At 31.7% G+C, this 19,488-nt stretch overlaps 1 protein-coding gene across 1 annotated transcript in view; it reads right to left on the bottom strand.

The window, feature by feature from the left end:
• The window catches only part of ATP8B (ATPase phospholipid transporting 8B), a 38,968-nt gene that overhangs the window by 2,147 nt on the left and 17,333 nt on the right, over positions 1–19,488 (bottom strand). The window contains 13 exon segments of the mRNA XM_088225964.1: positions 169–342; positions 1,241–1,344; positions 3,075–3,300; positions 3,744–3,959; positions 5,649–5,823; positions 6,635–6,763; positions 8,467–8,653; positions 9,376–9,528; positions 9,793–9,897; positions 11,121–11,292; positions 12,283–12,456; positions 12,572–12,682; positions 13,382–13,561. Coding sequence (XP_088082090.1) covers positions 169–342; positions 1,241–1,344; positions 3,075–3,300; positions 3,744–3,959; positions 5,649–5,823; positions 6,635–6,763; positions 8,467–8,653; positions 9,376–9,528; positions 9,793–9,897; positions 11,121–11,292; positions 12,283–12,456; positions 12,572–12,682; positions 13,382–13,561 — 2,106 coding nt within the window.

Raw genomic sequence — 19,488 nt, 5'->3', positions numbered from 1 at the left:
CTGCCCCTTAGAGTGATAAATTTGAAGAATGATCTATGAATGTAGGAAGGCGAGGTCTGTGTATACAGATAAGAGTGCTGTAGGTCTCTGCCTTCCCGTACAGGAAACGGCATGATAGTAAGTATGGTATACTTATATATTATAATTTTCAATTTAAAAAATACTTACTGTCAATACACTTGTAAACCAAAAGGTGGCTTGTCCCATTGCAACAGTCAGGGAACCAACATAGGGGCCACCAATAACGTAATTATAAAAATAATCAAGGACAAAGTACGATAGTAACGATCCCCATATTGTTATGTGATTGAATATTGTCCAATATGTTGTATCTAAAGCGATCTAGAAATAAAAAAAAAACTACATTAAAAAGTGCAAATTGATGTTTTATTGAAATATATTTCATATATAAGGTCAATGATCAATATATTTGCCCCCTGTGAGGTGATAGCATTGGTAGGGTCATCATTTTTTTGTTTTATTTTGGCTAAGCCTCTATTTTAGAGGCTTGTAAGCTAGCGGGAAAGAGAGGATATGGAAATAAGTAGTTATAAAAAATAGATCACAACACCCAGACCAATTGAGAAAAAAATCTTTCATGGATTTTTTTTCTCCCAATTGGTGGGAATCGAACCCGAGACTCCAGTTTCACAGTTGGCTGCACCCACGGCACCTGTCTAGAAATGTTTCCTCAACTCCAAGCAAAAATTCCTTCTCAAAGTGGTTTCAGACTGCAATAACATACACCTACCATTCCTTGTTGATTTGGGATTAGCTTTTAACTTTATAAGTTCAATATCTCACAACTAGTAAAATGTAGTTTACCAATTTGTGCGAGAAATTTGACAAAATTATTTATGAAGTAATGTTTTTTTATTATTCGTTTCAAACATATCAAACAGTTTATTATAACGCCACAAAATGGCTGCAAAATTACGTTCCTGTAATATTGCGATATATGACATTAGCCCTTTTAGATCCAAGCCGCAGAAATAAAGTTTTGCTCAAAATAGTCAATAAAACTGTTAGTTGCAAGTACAAATTTCAGCATAAAAACAGTATTTTTGCAACAAAAAAAACTGTAATTTTTACCACATTTTGAATGTGCACAATATAATCTGTCTCGCTTTCATTAATTGAACACTTGCCCAGTTTTTGGGGTGGCAGATTAGTGAGAGAGCACTGTAATATTAATATGCGTAATCTATGTTTTAATAAATGAATGATTCAAATAGTGTACCTGTGTTGTATTATCTAAAACTAGTATAGTGGCCACAACGCTTCCAAGTAACATGTGATCCGATAATATTAGTCCATCGGGAGCTAAACCATCTTTATAGGTACCTGAAACAAAACATATTCATGTTTGAAATGATTTTCATGCTAATATTTTTTATTATAGAAATTAAAGGCGAGTGATACTTAAATCCACAAATTTGTGAATTGAAGTATCACTCATCTTTTATTTCTATAATAAATTACAATGAACTTCCATCAAGAATTTTCACTTACAAACTTAAATGTTTTTAATATTATTTTTACAGATACATATGTTTTTCCCATGAACCTGTCCATTCGGGCAGGTTCATCCTAACAAAAAACTGTGCTAGTGTCTAAGTATAGGATTTTTTACAATAAGTACAATGCACATATGAAGAGCCGAGAGCCATGGAAATTTAAGCAATATTTGACTTCAAAATTTAATCCTAGTATGAAGATAGATGAAAAAAATCTTAAGTTTTAAGCTACACTAACTCAAGCGCCAATATTAAAGCTTGAAATACATAAACAAAAAAAATATGCCAGAGAAACATAACCGTCAAATTGATATTAGCTGTCAATTTACATAATTTATTTATTTTTCATTTATGTTAAGATAAGGTGGCCAACCGTCCCGGATTCTGTGGTACAGTCCCGCAATGGTAGTTGTAATCCTGCATTGAAATGATTTATAAAATAGTTTCGCATTCCTAAAATTCGCATCGAGTCAGTATTGACTGACGCGTATGCTTCGAGCGGTAAAGTGTGCAAACAGACGGTATCTATACACCATGTGTGAGTGTGACGACGATCGATGAATGTGTTTGAAAATTTTAAAGAAAGGCAAATGCCATACACAAATTGCATGGCTATCGTCCAGTATCTACTGACTTTACCAGGAACAGAACGAGTTTTTTCATTAATGAATGTCATGTGGACATCGGGAAAATCCTCACTTAAAGTTGAAATGTTGCGTGCTATAACCAATGTAAAATTCAATATGGGCGGGTATGAAAACTTTTATGATGTTCTAAATCACAACCCAGAATTGATTAAAAAAAGCCATTCCTGTGAAAAATATTATTTTGAAAATAAATTATCACTTAATTATGTTGTATTTGATTGTCTTGATTAGTCCTTCACATGCTCTATCAGCAAAAATGTCCCGCATTTACTTTTCATAAAGTTGGCCGCCTTATGTTAAGAAAAAACCGTAGTCATATAAATGACAAAAGTCATCCTTGTTCGGAAGCCATTTTGCCAAAAAGTGTTTAAATGTCGCTTAAGTTCATAAAGTGGCATAAAAATAAAGTAAAATAGATTTTCAAAATACAAATGTCCATTTTATAAAATTACATATCGTCGCTGTTAAGGCAAAAGACCCTAACCCAAAAAACATTGTTCTTAGAAATCGCAATTCAAAAGTTCGGAGAACTAGGAAAAATCTGTTTTTGTGTTTTGGAAGTTTTATGTTTACAACACAATTCCTTCATATCTTTTTAAAAAATTTTGAGGAAGGTTTTTAATTTGGCAAGATGTGGTTTTAGTGACTTTTGTTTGTTTGTAATCTGGACAATGCAACCCAAGAGTTAGTGACAGGAAAAAAATATTACAAATAATAATAAAATTTTGTGGTTAAACATAATGTTTTATACAAAGAAATATTTTTTAACGTGTTTATTGTTCTATTTTCTATTATATAAATACCTAAACAGAAACAAAATGTTGTTTTTAGAAAGAAAACTGTCGCACTTAAAAAATTATAAAAATTGTTAAATGCATTGAAATATAAATTTTATGAATAAAAGACTCACCATATGGCAGCAGGAAAAGGACCAATGACGTATAACATCCGTGTAATGCACTTTTCATGAATTCAGTCTTATTAAATAGAGAACTGGTAAGTCCCGGAGTATAGAGTTTAGGATAGAGCAGGGAGTTCTTATCTGATACATCTTGCTCAAACACTCCGAGAGCTAGTACTGGCAGTGAGGTGTAGAAAAGGTTATATACAGATATGAACATAGGGTCGAATACAGTCTGAAATCAAACATATTTTTAAAAATTTATATTTGAAGCACTCAGTTTGTGATTTTCCATTATAATAATATAACTACTTATTAACTTAGTGTAAAATCAGTAAAATAAATTTAATATGCCCACCTGTTTCAGAACATAACTGTTGTCAACATATAATTCAAAAGTTAAAGTGGTTTATACAAATACTGTAAAATTGCACACCACAAAGTGAAAAATGTTTTTGATATTAAAAATATATTTAGTGTTAGTTTATTTTTAAGCGTTGACAAATAAAATATTAAATAAATGTCTAGCTTCCAATAAAATAAAACATATTTCGTGACAACCATGTCGGGAATCAAACCCGAGACCTCTCGCATGGCAGGCAAACGCGTTGGCCATTTGACCACACGGCGGACTAGGTTGGTAACAGTAATTCTATCTTATTGAAAATTATTATTTACCTGCGCACTGAAGCCGCAAAAAAATGCGAACCAAAAATGGCATAACGTAAATGCGAAATTCTTGTAGAAGAAGTAGCTGAGGAACTTGCACATCCGATAGTAGGACCATCTCCCGTGGACCAGCAGAAGGCGTTCCAGAAAACGGAACTGGGCGATGGAGTAGTCACTTGCCAACACCGCTTGAAGACCTTCCTGGCCCGATATTCCCACAGGCGGCTGGAGAGTGAAAATACAACATTGTAAATAATCATCATCATCATACCTCTATCCACGCCTGATGGTGCATAGTGCACCGCATTGTTACACTAAATAAAGCATATGTCGATTAAAAATTTTTTTTTAAAGAATTAACCCGCTAAGCCTCTTTTTAGAGGCTTGTCAGCAGGTGGGAAAGAGGAGATATGGAAGGAAGTTATGGAAAATACACCACAACACCCAGACCAATTGAGAAAAAAATATTTCTTGAATTTTTTTCTTGCAACTGGCGGGATTCTAACCCGTGATGCCATTTCGCTCTATTGCATAAGCAAAATCGTTGCAAATTTTTGCTTTAACAACAAATGTGTAACAGACAGTTTCGTCACTGTACTTACATATTGGCAAATTGTTTTGCTGTAAACTATGGCTAACTTCGTGATTAGAATGATTTTTGTCTGTATGGGCAGCTCTATAAGTGACGGCACATTATTACTCCGAGTGCCTCAAGCACGCGTGGCACTACAAAGTTGACTTAATACCTCGCGATTTCCTTTTTCAGGATTTTTACTTGAGAGTAGCCAACCGAGTCAAAAACCTTAGTTCAAGATTCTGGTTCTATTTCATACACAGAACTGTATACTTAATTCGCCCAGACAGAGAGAACATTGTAAATCAACTAAACAGACAATACTGTCGACAAAACCAACTAGTCTAAGAAGTTTCATCATCATCACTCGTTTAACGGCACTTGATGATGCAAAGGACTGCATTGGTAATCCAATCATAGTGTATTTCATACATGAAGGCAAGATGACCAATCTCAGCTTAAGGTGCCAGTCCAGAAACTATGAAATATTGCAGTATAAGACTTAGCATCACACATGACTGTATTCCTCATCCGCCCAGACAAGGCAGTAGTATAAATTTTCAAGTACCACCACCATTCCCCTTTTCACACCCAGTGGTGCGTAAAGTATTGCATTGGTACACCAATCACAGCGTGTCTCAATCATTTGTTACATATAGGTCTAGTGTGCTTTATGTCAATCCAGGGACTTAAAAATATTGCAGTGTAAAAACACCCCTTTTAATACATATTTCACACTCTTAACTCTGAAACCTAAATTAAATCTGGGGGTTGTAAAAAATATTTGATATAAGATAATTTTATGAAAATTTTCATTTTTTTTCCCCTGTAGTTTAGAAATTATATGTTAGTTTGAACATACCTACATTAGGTTTCACAGTGTTTTTTTTTATAGTATGGAAACTAAATACCAGATGCAAATACATACTAAAATCCATTTTATTAAATAAAAATTAACAAATATAATGAAAACATTTATATAACATACATAAATTTAGACATATTAGGTCACAGGCCAGTTGGTATTTGACCTTAAATAATGTTCCTGGTGCTCTAACGAGAGCCAAACTGTCAAAATGTGAAACAAACGACATAGTTTAGGGGGGGATTATGAATTGCACCCTGACAGACAAAAATAGACGCCATAGAAAAGATTGCCAACAGTTAAGAAACAAAAACCGGACATTATTATTTGATTTATCATGGGAAAAATAAAATTGCAAAGTTAGTGTTCGTTTGAACATACATACCGTCTCAAAGGGTAAAATAAAAGTACATTAAATACACTCATATTCAATAATATTTATTCAAAATATATATTACTGAAATTCTGTTCCTACTTATTTTAATTTGAAATAATTACCTTTTATCATTGAGACATCGTTTGCACCGTCTCCTATTGCTAACGTCACCGCTTTCTTATTTTTCTTAATCATTTCTACGACCATCGCCTTCTGTAAGGGAGTGACTCTGCAGCATATGACGGATCTACAGAGCATTGTGAGATCAAGGAATCTGAAAAGATATGTTTGAATATACAACATCTGATTATAAATATTTGTTTTTACTTGTCTATCTCCAAAACTTAAGTAGCAACCCTCGTATTTTGTCTTATTTAATAATCAATAAAACAAAATTAACACAACTTTCGGTCAAAGAGGATTGGTCTACTTCTCCATTAAAGTTTACAACCTACTTCCATTGTCAATAAGGACAATTAGTAAATACTGTCACTATAAAATCACCATTAAGAAATGGATAATGGAGGTGGGATGCGCATGGATTGATGAGTGGATCAGGTCAAATAGGTAGAAAGATGTTTTTATTTATAGTATTTTTATTTGTGAGTTTTATGTGTTTTTATAATGTTTTATATGTATTTGATATCATGATTTAATTATGTTTAATAAGGCATGTTTCAAAATTATATAAATGTCTCCCTCGGCACGGGACACCCCCCCCCCCCAATGAGGGAACATTATCTTTAATGTAAAAAAAGTAATAAATAAACTATAAAAGAAAAAATAATTGAAAAATAAATGTCAGTTTTTAAAAATTTGCTGGCAGTATATTTACACCATAGTCCGTATATTTATACATTCATTTTATTTTTATGTAACTTAATTTTTCATTTACTCACTTGACAGTTTTTTTCAGTTTTACACTTTTTTGGTTGCCCCCTTGAAAAACGTAAAAAGGGGGTTTTACTGTATTTCTTAATTTTATCATGCCACATTTTTTCTTGCGTCATTTCCTGCATCCATCAACATTCATTTCGTAAATCGTTTAAGACATTCTTTTTGGCATTGTATTTAAATGATTTTACCTTTGTTCTAATTGTGGGTGGAGGCAGTGAACCAGGGAATGACCGTTCACAACAATGGCAAAACCATTTCCTTCTTCTGCTCCTAGATCTGCATTCTCAGAATTGGCTCCAGAATAATTATATTCCGTACTGTTCCATAAAACATTCCAACAGAAATTCAATGAAAATACATATTTCATTTCATTTAAATTTAAATCACAACTTCAATAGGGTATTATCAGTTTATAATTTATTAGCTAGGTCAGCTAGGCATTATGTAAATCTAATAATAAATTATGTTTTTTAGAAATATACACAAGTGTTAAACAACTAGCAGTTTTTTTTTATTAAAATAATAAAACAACAGGTTTTATAATATAGCACTTCCAAAAAACCATTTCTAAATTTGTAATTTGGTTAATTTATGATAATACCCTTTTTCATTGCATATCATCTCTAGTAAAATATTCATGTTAGTATGAAGTCGACCAGTTGAATGATTAACATTTAAGAATAATTGACAGTTTCTAGTTAATAAAGAGTTATATTTTTTTATTGAACAGTTTGTTTAAAGGACAATACAATATTGATACCAGAACCTCGTGTCATATAACAAAAGCTTCCAACTCAAGCCACATAAGCTAAGCATAATTATTTAGACAGAAAAATGCCAAGTATTTAAGACACACTCCATAGAGAATATTTTCATAATTTACTAGCACAAATTTAAATATCTGATCTGTAAAAACAAAAGCACATCTTAGCAAAAGTAAATTACTTTATTTTATACTTCGAGTCAGTTATTATTTTTTTAAAAGAACAAACTAAAAAAAATGTTTGGAATACGGAAATGCTAAATAAGTAATACATACAATGTAAAATTTAAAAAATCTAACATGTGAGAATACTGTCCTAATTGTGGGGAGAATATATAATTATGGTATCAAATCACTAAAGGTATCTAAACATAGTTATCGGTAGGTTAGAGAGAGAAAGAGCATAAACTAAGGAGAGAGAGTGAGAGAGAGAGAGGTTTAAAGAAGAGTAAATAAAATTGAAATAATTTGAAGGAATAGAAATGGTATTAACTACAAATGTTTGTGTGGATGAAAATATACAAGTCTTAGTACAAAGGGTGAAGGTTTTAAGAGGTTGATCTACCTAAAATTTCATTGAAAAAATATTTTGGACTATAATTTTCTGAAAGATAGAAAGAAGCTGGAACTCAGCGTCTCGGGAATCACCCTCTAGCCAATAACAGATCAACCGATCTAAACAAAGAAGAAAAATTTTCGGAAAAGGATTGTTAATCCTCTTATATATATTATACATTTATATTAAATAATTTTGAAGGTATCCCATCCCGCATTGTTACATTAGTAAAAAAATAATAATTTTAAAATAAAAAACAATCAAAGCCAAAAATTTATATTAAGATCAACATGGAAAACTATGTATTATAAAATGCATAAAAAATTAGAAATACAGACATTGAGCTATTTTATAGGTAGACCAACAACTTAAGTAAAAATATTAATATAAATTTGTATTGATTATCATTTTAATGTAAAAACAGTGGATAGAAATATGTTATGTTACATTACAATAAATTAATGTAACTTGAGACAAAATATGTTTTATAATTGCACTAATTAGTCTTGTAAAAATGTATGTATTTATTTGATCGCCTCGTAAGCAAATGATATGTTTTGAATAGGGAATACAGTTCCGCATAAGAACGCCAAATCAAAAATAATATATAGAAAAGCCTACACAGCAAGGAGCGTAAAAAATAAATTAAACAAGGAACAAAAAATAAAAAACGGGGTAAAATGAGCTCTTTGTCTCTCTACCTTGAAGACTGTTGGTGTATATTATTATCCCACCTAAAAGTGACAATGGAAATTGCGGGGGCAGTTGTGACCTTCACGCTTGCGTCTCGGGGAGCGGGTGAGGCTCCGACCGGACTGCTGCCACTGTGGGGAGATATACCATTACCGTTCTCCGTTCCTATGTGGTTGGTGGCCGATGATGCAGGACCTGGAATGCGTATGGATGTTTTAAAATCAGCGTGACAAAAGAACAGCCGTGTTCCAAAACTGGTTGGCATATTAATTTAAATTAAATTATTAATAAAAAATAAATACGTAGTTAAAATGATAATTCCATCCACCCTAAACAAGAAACCTGAAAACCATGTTGAAGGAAATCTACTCTTAGGTCAGAATTGTGAGTGTTGATGGATGCAAAAAACGAGGAAGACTGAGAAAGACATGGAAAGACCAAATCCAACATTGTACACTTTGACATCGTCACCTGAGAGTAAAAGGGTTCCAACTGACAAAATTGCACCTTTGGCTTTATTTCTTGAAAAAGGTTCCAACTGGCCTAATCTATAAGAACAACTAACAAAAACATGTCAAAGTATAGTCATTTGAATATAACAAATATAACTGAGTTCCATCATTCTGATCATTCAAAGTATGTACATGTCATTGAAGAAGGATTCATTTCTTTTGGAATCTCAGCTTTTTACTTTTGGCAGATGAAACCCTCTTACTCGGTAACGACATGTCTAAAGTCAGAATAATCAGCGTGCTTGCATGATATGTACGAATGTAGAAGAAACAAAGTCTGTGTGCAAAGACAAGAGAGATATGGCACTCCACCCTCTGGTTTGCGTGTGGTTTGTTGTACATATTTTCTGATCGTCATTTAAGTGATAGTAAAAACACACAAGCAAATATTAAAAAGATTATTACCTTGAGGTTGGAAAGTATTTACGACTCGCACAGATTCCTTAAACTTGTCTAACTGCTGTTCAACTTCTTGGTGAGTTATTCCGTCAACAATAAATACCTCCACCATGTCATCTGTCAACAGCTGACATGAATATCCGATGTTTATTGCTGTCTCTGAAAATTGTTTCATAAGAAATTAAGTTATGCTGCGAATTATTGAATGTTAACAGTTTCTAGTTAGTACATTTTTTTTTTGCACCACAACAGGCCAGGAGGCCCAATTACAGTGGTGAATTACATTACAGAACAACCAGGCTTGAGAAAAATCACATTTTAATTTGTGTTCTCACCGGGAATCGAACCCGGAACCTTCCATGCGTGAGTCAAGCGTCTTGACCACTACACTATATTATGTATTAAAAAATATTAGATTTTTACCTTGTTTGTCTCCGGTCAATACCCATATTTTGATGCCGGCCATTCCTAAATTAGCTATAGTTTGTGGAACTCCATCTTGTAATTTGTCTTCAATGGCTGTAACACCTGGATACAAAAATAAATATTACATCGAAATTTTAATTTATATTAATTACATCAGTTTTACAAAAATCAGGAGACGAATAGCGAAGTCCAAAATATGGTGCGCAATGTAGCTGTAAATCGGGGAAAGAGATGCAAAGCAGAGTAAGGAAGCTCATCGGTGGCTACTCGATCTTTAAACTGCTCAAATAACGACGCATTCTGTACTGAATTGTTTTTATAAACCCCAAATTAAACAAAAAAACATGAATTTTTGGTGATGTAATAACTTATATAATATACATTTAAGTTATTAATTTTAAAATAATTGGTACACTTCCACCTCTTTATTTGACCAATTAGCGCTTTCACCCTCTAATGGGCATCTTCAGACTGGTCAGAGATTCAGAGGGTGAAAGCGCTAATTGGTAAAATAAATAAATGGAAGTGTACCAAGTATTTTAAAATTAATAACTTATATGTATATATAAATTATTACATCATTACAATGGAATTCCATCAAGAATCGTCAATAAATAATTTAAATAAAAAAATGTATTTTTGGGATACAAAAATTTCTTGGCAACCAGATGTAAGACATTATGAAGATTATAAAGTTCGAAAAAAAAAATGTGGCGTGCAATTTAAGCCAGTACAACGAATTATATAGAAAAGATACGTGTTTACGTTGTAGAAATATACAAATTCAAAGTATTTGGTAGATAACGAACACTTAAAAGAGATAAGTATAAAATTAGTGCTGCGTTGATTTTGATATGTAGGGAAAATTGACAGCGAAAGAATGATTAAAAAGATTTACAAAGTGAATGTTGATGGATACAAAAAACAAAGAAGATAAAATTTTAAAAAATTAATTAAAAGTTAAATAAAATTAAAATTATTATTACAACTGGTGTTGATTATGATCCTAAAGCATAGTTCACCCGAAGACAATACTGTGCTGTCCCAGCTCCAGTCTCAACCGCAGAAGACAGGACGGCGGGACAATACAACAATTAGGACGTAGCTTGTTTGAACTGGTGTCTGCTGAACGCTGCAAAAATGGATACACGGAGAGATAGCTTGCCCCTCTATTTCTAGGACAATGTTTTGAGCTATTGTCCTTTCACTTAAACTTCTGTTCACACTTGGACAATAGTTTCAAATCTGGGACAATACAGTATTGTCCTGAATTGCATTGTATTGAACAACTACGCATAAGAAAGAAAAGAATAACAGAAGTTTACCTATGAGTATAAGATCTCGTTCTATTTCTTCGTAAATGGCATCTAGTTGATCGTCTCTGGAGTGTATGGCGAGTGCAGCTTGCTGGTGGCGATGTTTCCAGTCCGAAAAGTATGCTTCGTCCAAGGGTCTCCATGCTAGTACCAACGTTCGCAAGCCTTCTCCGGCGAATTTCTATAACCAAAAATAAAGCTTTCATTCACCACTAGAAACTTTGAATAAACACACATTAATCCAATATAAGTTTACTGATGACAAAACAAGTAAAAAGATGAAACATCGCTTAGTATTAGTTAAGATCTATATAAATATGCTGTGCAACATTTCTAAAATCGACATACACAATCAAACAACTTAGTAATAAGTAAATTTAAAATACTCGTGTAACACCATCCAGAATGCTCAGAGTTGTGGAAAAATTCAAATTAAATACAGAGGAAAAAAAGGCCATGATTATCCTTTACTAATATAAAACATAGGTATTAAAATTTTTAATTGTGTATGATACACTGGCTCAGTATCAGGGATAGAAGAAACATTCACATTCTGTCACTTCTTCACAATATTTTAAATAATCCCACTTCGCCTGTTTATCTGAGAGAGCTCTTTAAACCACTATCACAACACGGACTATCTCTTCGTTCTAGTAACAAGAGAACCCTTTTAATACCCTTTCATCGCTCTAATTTTCTTGCCTCCTCTTTCACAGTAGTAGCTGCTCGATTGTAGAATAATCTACCCACTAATGTTAGAGCCCCTTCTTTATTTAGATTTAAGTCAAGATTGAAATGTCACTATCTAAATATTTAAGTTGTTCCTTTATCCTTCTTCTTTCCTCCCCATCCCCTTTCCTCTCTTCATAGTATAGTGTTCATTTTTTTTTGGATTTTTATTTTCTTAATCTTTGTTTTTAATTTTTGTGTAAAATTGTATGATTCAATATGTCCATGTATTTTTCTCAAACTAAACAGTTTGGGTAGGTAGGAAGAAATTGCCTTAAGGCAATATGCCCGCTCTTATATGTATATAAACTGTATACGTACAAAAAGTGTTAAATAAAATAAATATGATCATGAATAATCTAAGAAAAAGTTCATCACATATAAATTTTTTTTAAATTTACATGGCTAGTAAAAAATATATTTACTTGGGGAATTTACTTACATTTAAATGTTCTAATGTTCTAGCTTTTATATCGTCTTGATTGGACTTCAGCCTTTCATATATTACATTATCAGCACCTTTTGAGTATAACCTAAGTTGTCCGTCCTTCCTCAGTATTACGGACATTCTCTTTCTTACATTATTAAAATCCAAAATACATAACAGTTCATAGACCTGAAACAAAAATAATATTATAATACACCGACGAGTATCACTTACATGACAGTAATTAATTCCGAAAAGAAGATGGCTGATAAAATATAAATATATTTGTGCATTTATGATTTACCTCTGTTTCACCCATAACTTCAATAGTAATACTATTAGGAGATCTTTCTTTAAATACAAAACCAAAATTTCTAGCGGCAGATACAAGCGCCGATTCATCAGGTGATTGGGCCTAAAACAAATTGATATTTAAGCATAATTGATAATTGGCCAACTATTAGTAAATATACATTTAATACGGAAAGTCTATATAAAATATTTAAGGTTCATACAGTAGACACTCTTTATAAAATAAATTCTATTGTACAAATTTATAAAGAAGAAAGGATAAAAGAATTTGGGATGAATAAGTCACTCAGATACCAACATAATATTAAAATTCCTAAATTCCACACAAGTCATGGTCAAAATATCTTTGTCTTCAAAGGTGTAAAAAATTATAATAATCTTCCCAATGAACTAAAAACTATTAAAAATAATAGATTAATAAATAAATTAAAAATAAATGTAAAGAAATTTTTTGAACACATGTAAAAACTACATTAAATTTTAATTAGTATGAATGTATTATTGTTTTATGTTTTTTCTTTATATATCCTATGTTTTTTTTTTCTCATGTACTCATATTAAAAATTATATAAACTCTTATTAATAAACTACAACAGTGTAAGTCACTCTCCAAGCACAAGATTTTGTCTCTTTTTTTGGAGAGTTACAGTGATAACATTTACTAGATGTGTAAAAGTAGATATGTATAAATTTAATTAATTATAAAATTAAATAATAATGCAAGACAGAAAGTCACCAGTATCAGGTACACATTGTTTTTTTTCTGCCAAAGAATAATATTATGAACATCTGTTATGCGTACCTGATACTCCAGTCTTCCACTTTTCTCATCCGGCATAACGGTATGACATAAAGCTAACAGTCTAAAAAATATATGAGATTCAGGGTCACCCCGTTTCACTGAATCCAGTAGAGTCTTATCGTAAAATTTAAAATCTTGTTCATAATTTGGATTGAACGAAAAATCAAGCGGTTCTGCGCCCTAGAAAAATAAAATAAACATATTAAATACATTAGAAATAGCGAAATCAACTCGATTAATTGACTTTATCAAAAGTCAATTAATCGAGATATTAATCGATAAACAATAAGAGATGCAACAGATTTGTAAGTCAGTTGTATCAGATAGCTAAAGTAGTTTTACAACTACTCCGGCTTATTTAAATTAGTTCGAAAAATGTGTTTAAACTTGTTTGAGTTCGTTATCATGATCAGCATGAAACATAGACCAAGTGTATCAAATTCAGTATTTTTTATTAACATTTCATGGCCCCAATTACAGTTAACATTTATCTTCAATTTTATCTACAAAGTAAAATTAAGTTTTTTGTTTGAAAAGCAGAATATGCATACAATTGTTTCTTCTAAACATGTTAATGTTAATGAAGATACTTTAAATGTTCATGCAAATATACTCATTTTAGTACATAAATATCGGTTTTTCATTATAGACAGTCGAAGATAACTCTGTTAACTTCCCATTGTAATCGGGGTCCATGTTTGTTATGAAAACAGGGAATTATTGTAAATTTATAGGCACATTTCTATTTTACTTTCTTTTTGATAACTTTTTAATAATCAACCAGATTTCAGATATTATGTATTACCATATTTTTTTATTGCATGTCTATAAATACTTTAAAACATAATGCATATTGTATAATTAAAATAAATAATCAAAACTCATATTAATATTTTTTATCAGAACATGCAATATGAAAATAAGAAATAAAGTAAAAGAAAAATATGCGTAACTCTTAAAAATTGGTTTTCATAGAAAAAAAATATTAAAAAAATATATATATATTGTCGATTTATAACGGATGTTTAATGTCAAAATAATATCTAAAGAATTCTAATTGAATATAGTAAATCTAACATGAGTCTAAACTAAGTTCTAAAGCAACATTTTTTTAATTAATAAAATGCAGGCAGTAAATAAGTAAACATGCAATCTCAAATAATAATAAATTGTGAATAGGATAGAATGTGAAGAAAAAAAATAGAAAATGGCATTGTCAGGCATCCATGTATTTTTTCTGTAAAATTGTGCATACATACATATTTATTTGTACATTAATATTATTATTATTAAGAAATAAATGTAGAGATCGTAGGAAAACATGGAGTATTTACACATGTATCAGATATGCTTATTTACAAAATATAATATGTATTTTTATTACAGTTAGGATAGAGAAAAACCTTACAAAACAGTATGTTGTGTGCCTACCTCCTAATGTCCTAGATAGAAAGTAAGTAAAGCATGGTAAATTGAATAGTCATCTGCGGAAAATTAGGAAATATCATCGCTATTTTATGAATTAACCCATTGACAGATTGTAATATATTTTAAGATATCTGGGAAAAATACTTTTGATTAAATGATGAAATGGGAATAATTGTAGAGTGGTACAGATATATTCTGCTTTATTCTTGATCATAGCGATGTGTCCAGTTGATCTGATGTAATGAATATAATTTCCATAAACAATAATGTCACGATCAGAATAAATAAAAAATTCACTTATAAGCTTTGAAATTGTGAGCACCTTTTAAATTACTCCTGTTTTTTTTTTAATCGTTCTATCCATACACATAAGAATCGGGTTGTGGTTCTGAGGCTAGTGTCTCGGACCCACGAATCAAAGGTCCGTGGTTCGAATTCCACTCTACCTCAACTTGATTCCCATTTTCTAATAGTGAGTTATTTACAACTCGTTGAAAATGGCCCTCAAAAAATAAATATTTGGGTAAATCATAAGAACGCAAATACTTATTTTTTAATAAAGAATAAAAAAATATTTACGTTTGTTCTTTACTCGAGCTATTTATTTGGCGGACATTTTCAGTTAGTCATAAATAATGTTAAAAATGGGCATTAAGTTTTGGTAATAAGAGAGCTTAACAAAAGTTCATTTGATTTGAATTAAAATTTGTGTGTGTAAAATTTAACGATGAGCATGCCGCTCACACCGTTTCACACTTCTGATAGGAGAGCGTTCCATGCCATAAAGTCTACACTGAATAAAATTTGTTGGCAGCAACTGATCAACAAAACTATATAGATGAAATCAACGACCCATAATTAAAAAAAAAAAAATATTGAGAATGTTGAAAGAGAAAAAACACTGGAACCTCTTTTAACACAGTTTCAAAATAACACTGTACAAAAGTTTTGTCAAAAATTTTTTGAACATTAATTTAACAATGAGCAATAGTTACATATTTATTCAATATTGGAATGCCCACGTCACTCTTTATTTACTTGGCGTATAATATAATATGATGGTGAAAGTGAATAATCTTTGTTACGATTTTTAAAAATAGTTTGAAATCATGTTATATTATTTTTTAAATTAAGGTACAATAAATAGTAAAAATACAATTTTTTAAATGCCGAATTGATTTTTATACAAGGAAACACAGCCAATGACCGTATAATTAAATAGACATGTTACTAGTGCGAAGTAAATGGCATTTCAATTCGTGGATGCCTTCCGTGCCTTCATTCTCTAACGGACTTTTATCGTGACCAGACGTGATGCTATGAAAAAATATACCATCGTGTGAGATGAAAAAATGCTTTAATTGCACAGAAACTGTGCAAAAAACAGATATATCGTTATCATTACATATTCCGTTATGGATTATCGTCGATTATCGAGCCTTATACAATCGGTGTGGACCAACCGCCGAATGTGGCGCATCCCATTAGAAAACATGCAATGCTTCGCCGATTATACGCCGATGGGAGATCCGCGCACGGAGAACAGAACAGACGCCGAAGGGGAGCGGTCCGCCCAGGTCCGCCAACGGAACCACCGGTCATCCACGTAGTGTGCCCTATAATGGTAAATCAACGCAATCAAATGTATTGGCGCTCCGCCGCGGAAGATCGGCGGCAGAATTTCCGCTGAGTGTGATATTTTAGATAATAACGTGTCTTTTTACTATACGTCATTGTATCCAGCATTGTTCGTTTTTCGGTATACTTTTTTACACGGTACTGTGTGGAAAGTATCCCCCGTTTAAAAAGAGGTTCCAGTGTAATGTAGAAAACATAACATAGATTGCATACATTGCCGGTGGTGAGAGTGTTGGGTGCGTTAGGCATTTGAGGTCTGTGCGGGGTGGGGCCCGGGGTGCTCCGCCCCGGGAGTGTCTCCGTGTCCAGGAGCGCAGCCAGGCTGGTGTGGCAGCCCCCGGTGGCCCCCGTGTAGCGCACACCCAGCCGCACCTTGCCCGACTCGCCCGCATGTTCCCGCTGTTTGGTGTGATCGCGAACGTGTGTGACAAATGGAAAAAAAGTGACGGGGTAAAACCATGCACGGGCTACCTATACCCCGGGATGCGCGACAGGAAACTTTGAATTTGCTACATCACTTATTATTATGATATTCATAAAAAACAACAATTGACAATTATTATTTTTTTAAACAAGGTATTATTAAAAGATGCATTTATTTATTAATGTTTGTAAAAACCATGTAGGCTAACTAACATACTTGGACTCTTGTTGCTGATTTTTTTTTATAGTGACACAATATCTCCTCATTTAAGAAATGACCCTATGTATTTAAAAATAGTGCCATTTTAACTTCCTTTTCTTTAAATAAGGCTGTGTACATAACATGAGTTTAAACGATTTGTAAGACTTTCTTAAGATCTATTTTCTTAACCTTTTAAAAAATAATATAGATTTATTATTTTTAATGACATTTTTTATGAGAATTCATTGTAATCCGAGTAATTAAGGTATGTTTTCTAAGAGAGCGGTGCCGTCATATAGTGGCCATTTTGTAGGGCTGGATGACGTCATTAAAATGTTGTATGTGCAAACTAGATAATGCAGGTTTCCTAGAGTGATAACTATGAGCAAAACATTAAACAGCAGTGCCGTCACTTGCAGGACGGGCGTCATAGCGGTACAAAAAGTTTAAGAACATTTTTGTGTCTGAAAATAACGAAATTTTAAATGATTTTTTAAAAAAATTGTGAAAATTTTGAAATTTCCATTAAACCATGAAATACACTGCACACTCTGTAGCATGATTTGCAAACATCTCGTTCTCCTTCAAATTATAGTTTTTTTTACTTCCGATGACCTATACCTACTTATAATTCAAATATACCTACTTATAATGTTTAGTTAGTCCAGACCACGGGCTACCAACCAGTGGGGCGTAGAGTGACCTATCTTATTGTCGGCGAAGAAGCCCTGCGTGTCATTTTGCTATTCTCAACTACCTATCTTTGTGAACATTGGGTATAAAGACAAAACAAAGTAATAGACATGCTGAAAATGATCTCCGCTGTGCACTGACTACTAATAAAGTGTAGCCCCATTGGTTTCACTAATTATAATGACGAACTTTTGTACGCTGATTATTTATCTGTCATTTGATTAAAAGTAAACATGCCCATTATTATTTTAATCTAAAATTTTATGAAGCACTAACTTTTTGGTTATTCATTATAATAAAATAAATATAGAACCAATTTACTTTTAACCAAAGCTAAACAAGCTTCAATATCAAGGTATAAATAACTAATGAATTCGTTATGTTAATTCACTTAAAATTGAGAATGATAACGAAGGGGGGGTGGGGCGTAGTGATTTTAGGAGAAAGTTGGGGGAGGTGCGCATGGTAAAATGTTGGGAACTGCCCGCTGGTCTAAATTGTCAATTTTCTTTCACAGTATCATGGCCGCTAGATAACAACTTCGCTTTCTTAGGAAACCATAGCTTTACTAATATCTTCATTTTAGTTATAAATTAATATACTAGATAATAAAAATGTTTTATAATGCCATCTCAGTGCATTTTTAGGTTGGGTAATATTCAGCAGTCTGAAAATGTCACAATAGTACACAATACCTTAAAAATTTAAACACAAGATGTTTTTTAAATAGATCGGCAATTTGTGATTAAAAACGTATATTTTTTATTGTGAATTGATTTGCATAAGTAATTTGAATAAATGGAATCTTGAGAGTTGAAATGAATACATAATTACAATTATTAATACTTAATAATAATGTCATATTGTTTCCATAGTTAAAAACTGTGTGAATATGAAACAGATGCATAGAAAGAAGGTTATCATAAATGGAATAAAATACAATATTCAAATTATTTGATCAAAGGAAGTTAAAACTTGTTATGTATGAATTATTGCAGTTCAAAGGAATCAATATGTCGTATTGTACAAATATTATTATAAATGGAATTATTTTCCATAATTTTGATGGTATATCAAATTCTTCAGTTTCCATAAGCTGTGGGCACATTGTGTGCATTAACAAATAATAATTTCTATCCATATTTTAATATAAACAATGTGAACATTCAACAATAAGTTCCAATCCATGCTTCTTAACAACTAAAAACCTTTGCATAAAACAAATGTGGGTATTTATTTCCATGTATTAATAAATTTTACATTTAAAGTTCTGAATTAAATCAAAATAAAGAGTGTTAAAAATAATAACACAATTTCATTACACACGTAGTACTGATGGTAAAATATACAACAAAAATAATTGAGAATATCATTTTATTATTAAAAAACTGCCTTGATTTAGTTTATGAAAAAAGAAAACTAGAATATACTTTCAAATAAAAGTATATTATTACAGGGTTAACGGCAAAAGATATTTTTTCTAGCTGATGTTAAATAAAAATACTAAATGATTAGAAAAACAAAAAAAAATTGTACAGTGAAATATGGAAAATTCTTACAAACACAATAGTATAAAATTGTGCAATAAATAATTTCCTTCTTTAAAATGTTCTCCATCTCTGTTGTTGTAATATATAAATATCGATAAATAATGATTAATGGAATAAACTGTACAAAAGATAACCTAACCATCCATTTGATCAACATGCATCTTGCACTGAAA

Source organism: Micrasema longulum, unplaced genomic scaffold, assembly GCF_059751315.1.
Source record: "Micrasema longulum isolate JH-2025_06_02 unplaced genomic scaffold, ASM5975131v1 h1tg000402l, whole genome shotgun sequence".
In the NCBI taxonomy this organism is placed as follows: Eukaryota; Metazoa; Arthropoda; class Insecta; order Trichoptera; family Brachycentridae; genus Micrasema; species Micrasema longulum.
This window is presented reverse-complemented; position numbering and strand designations above follow the sequence as displayed.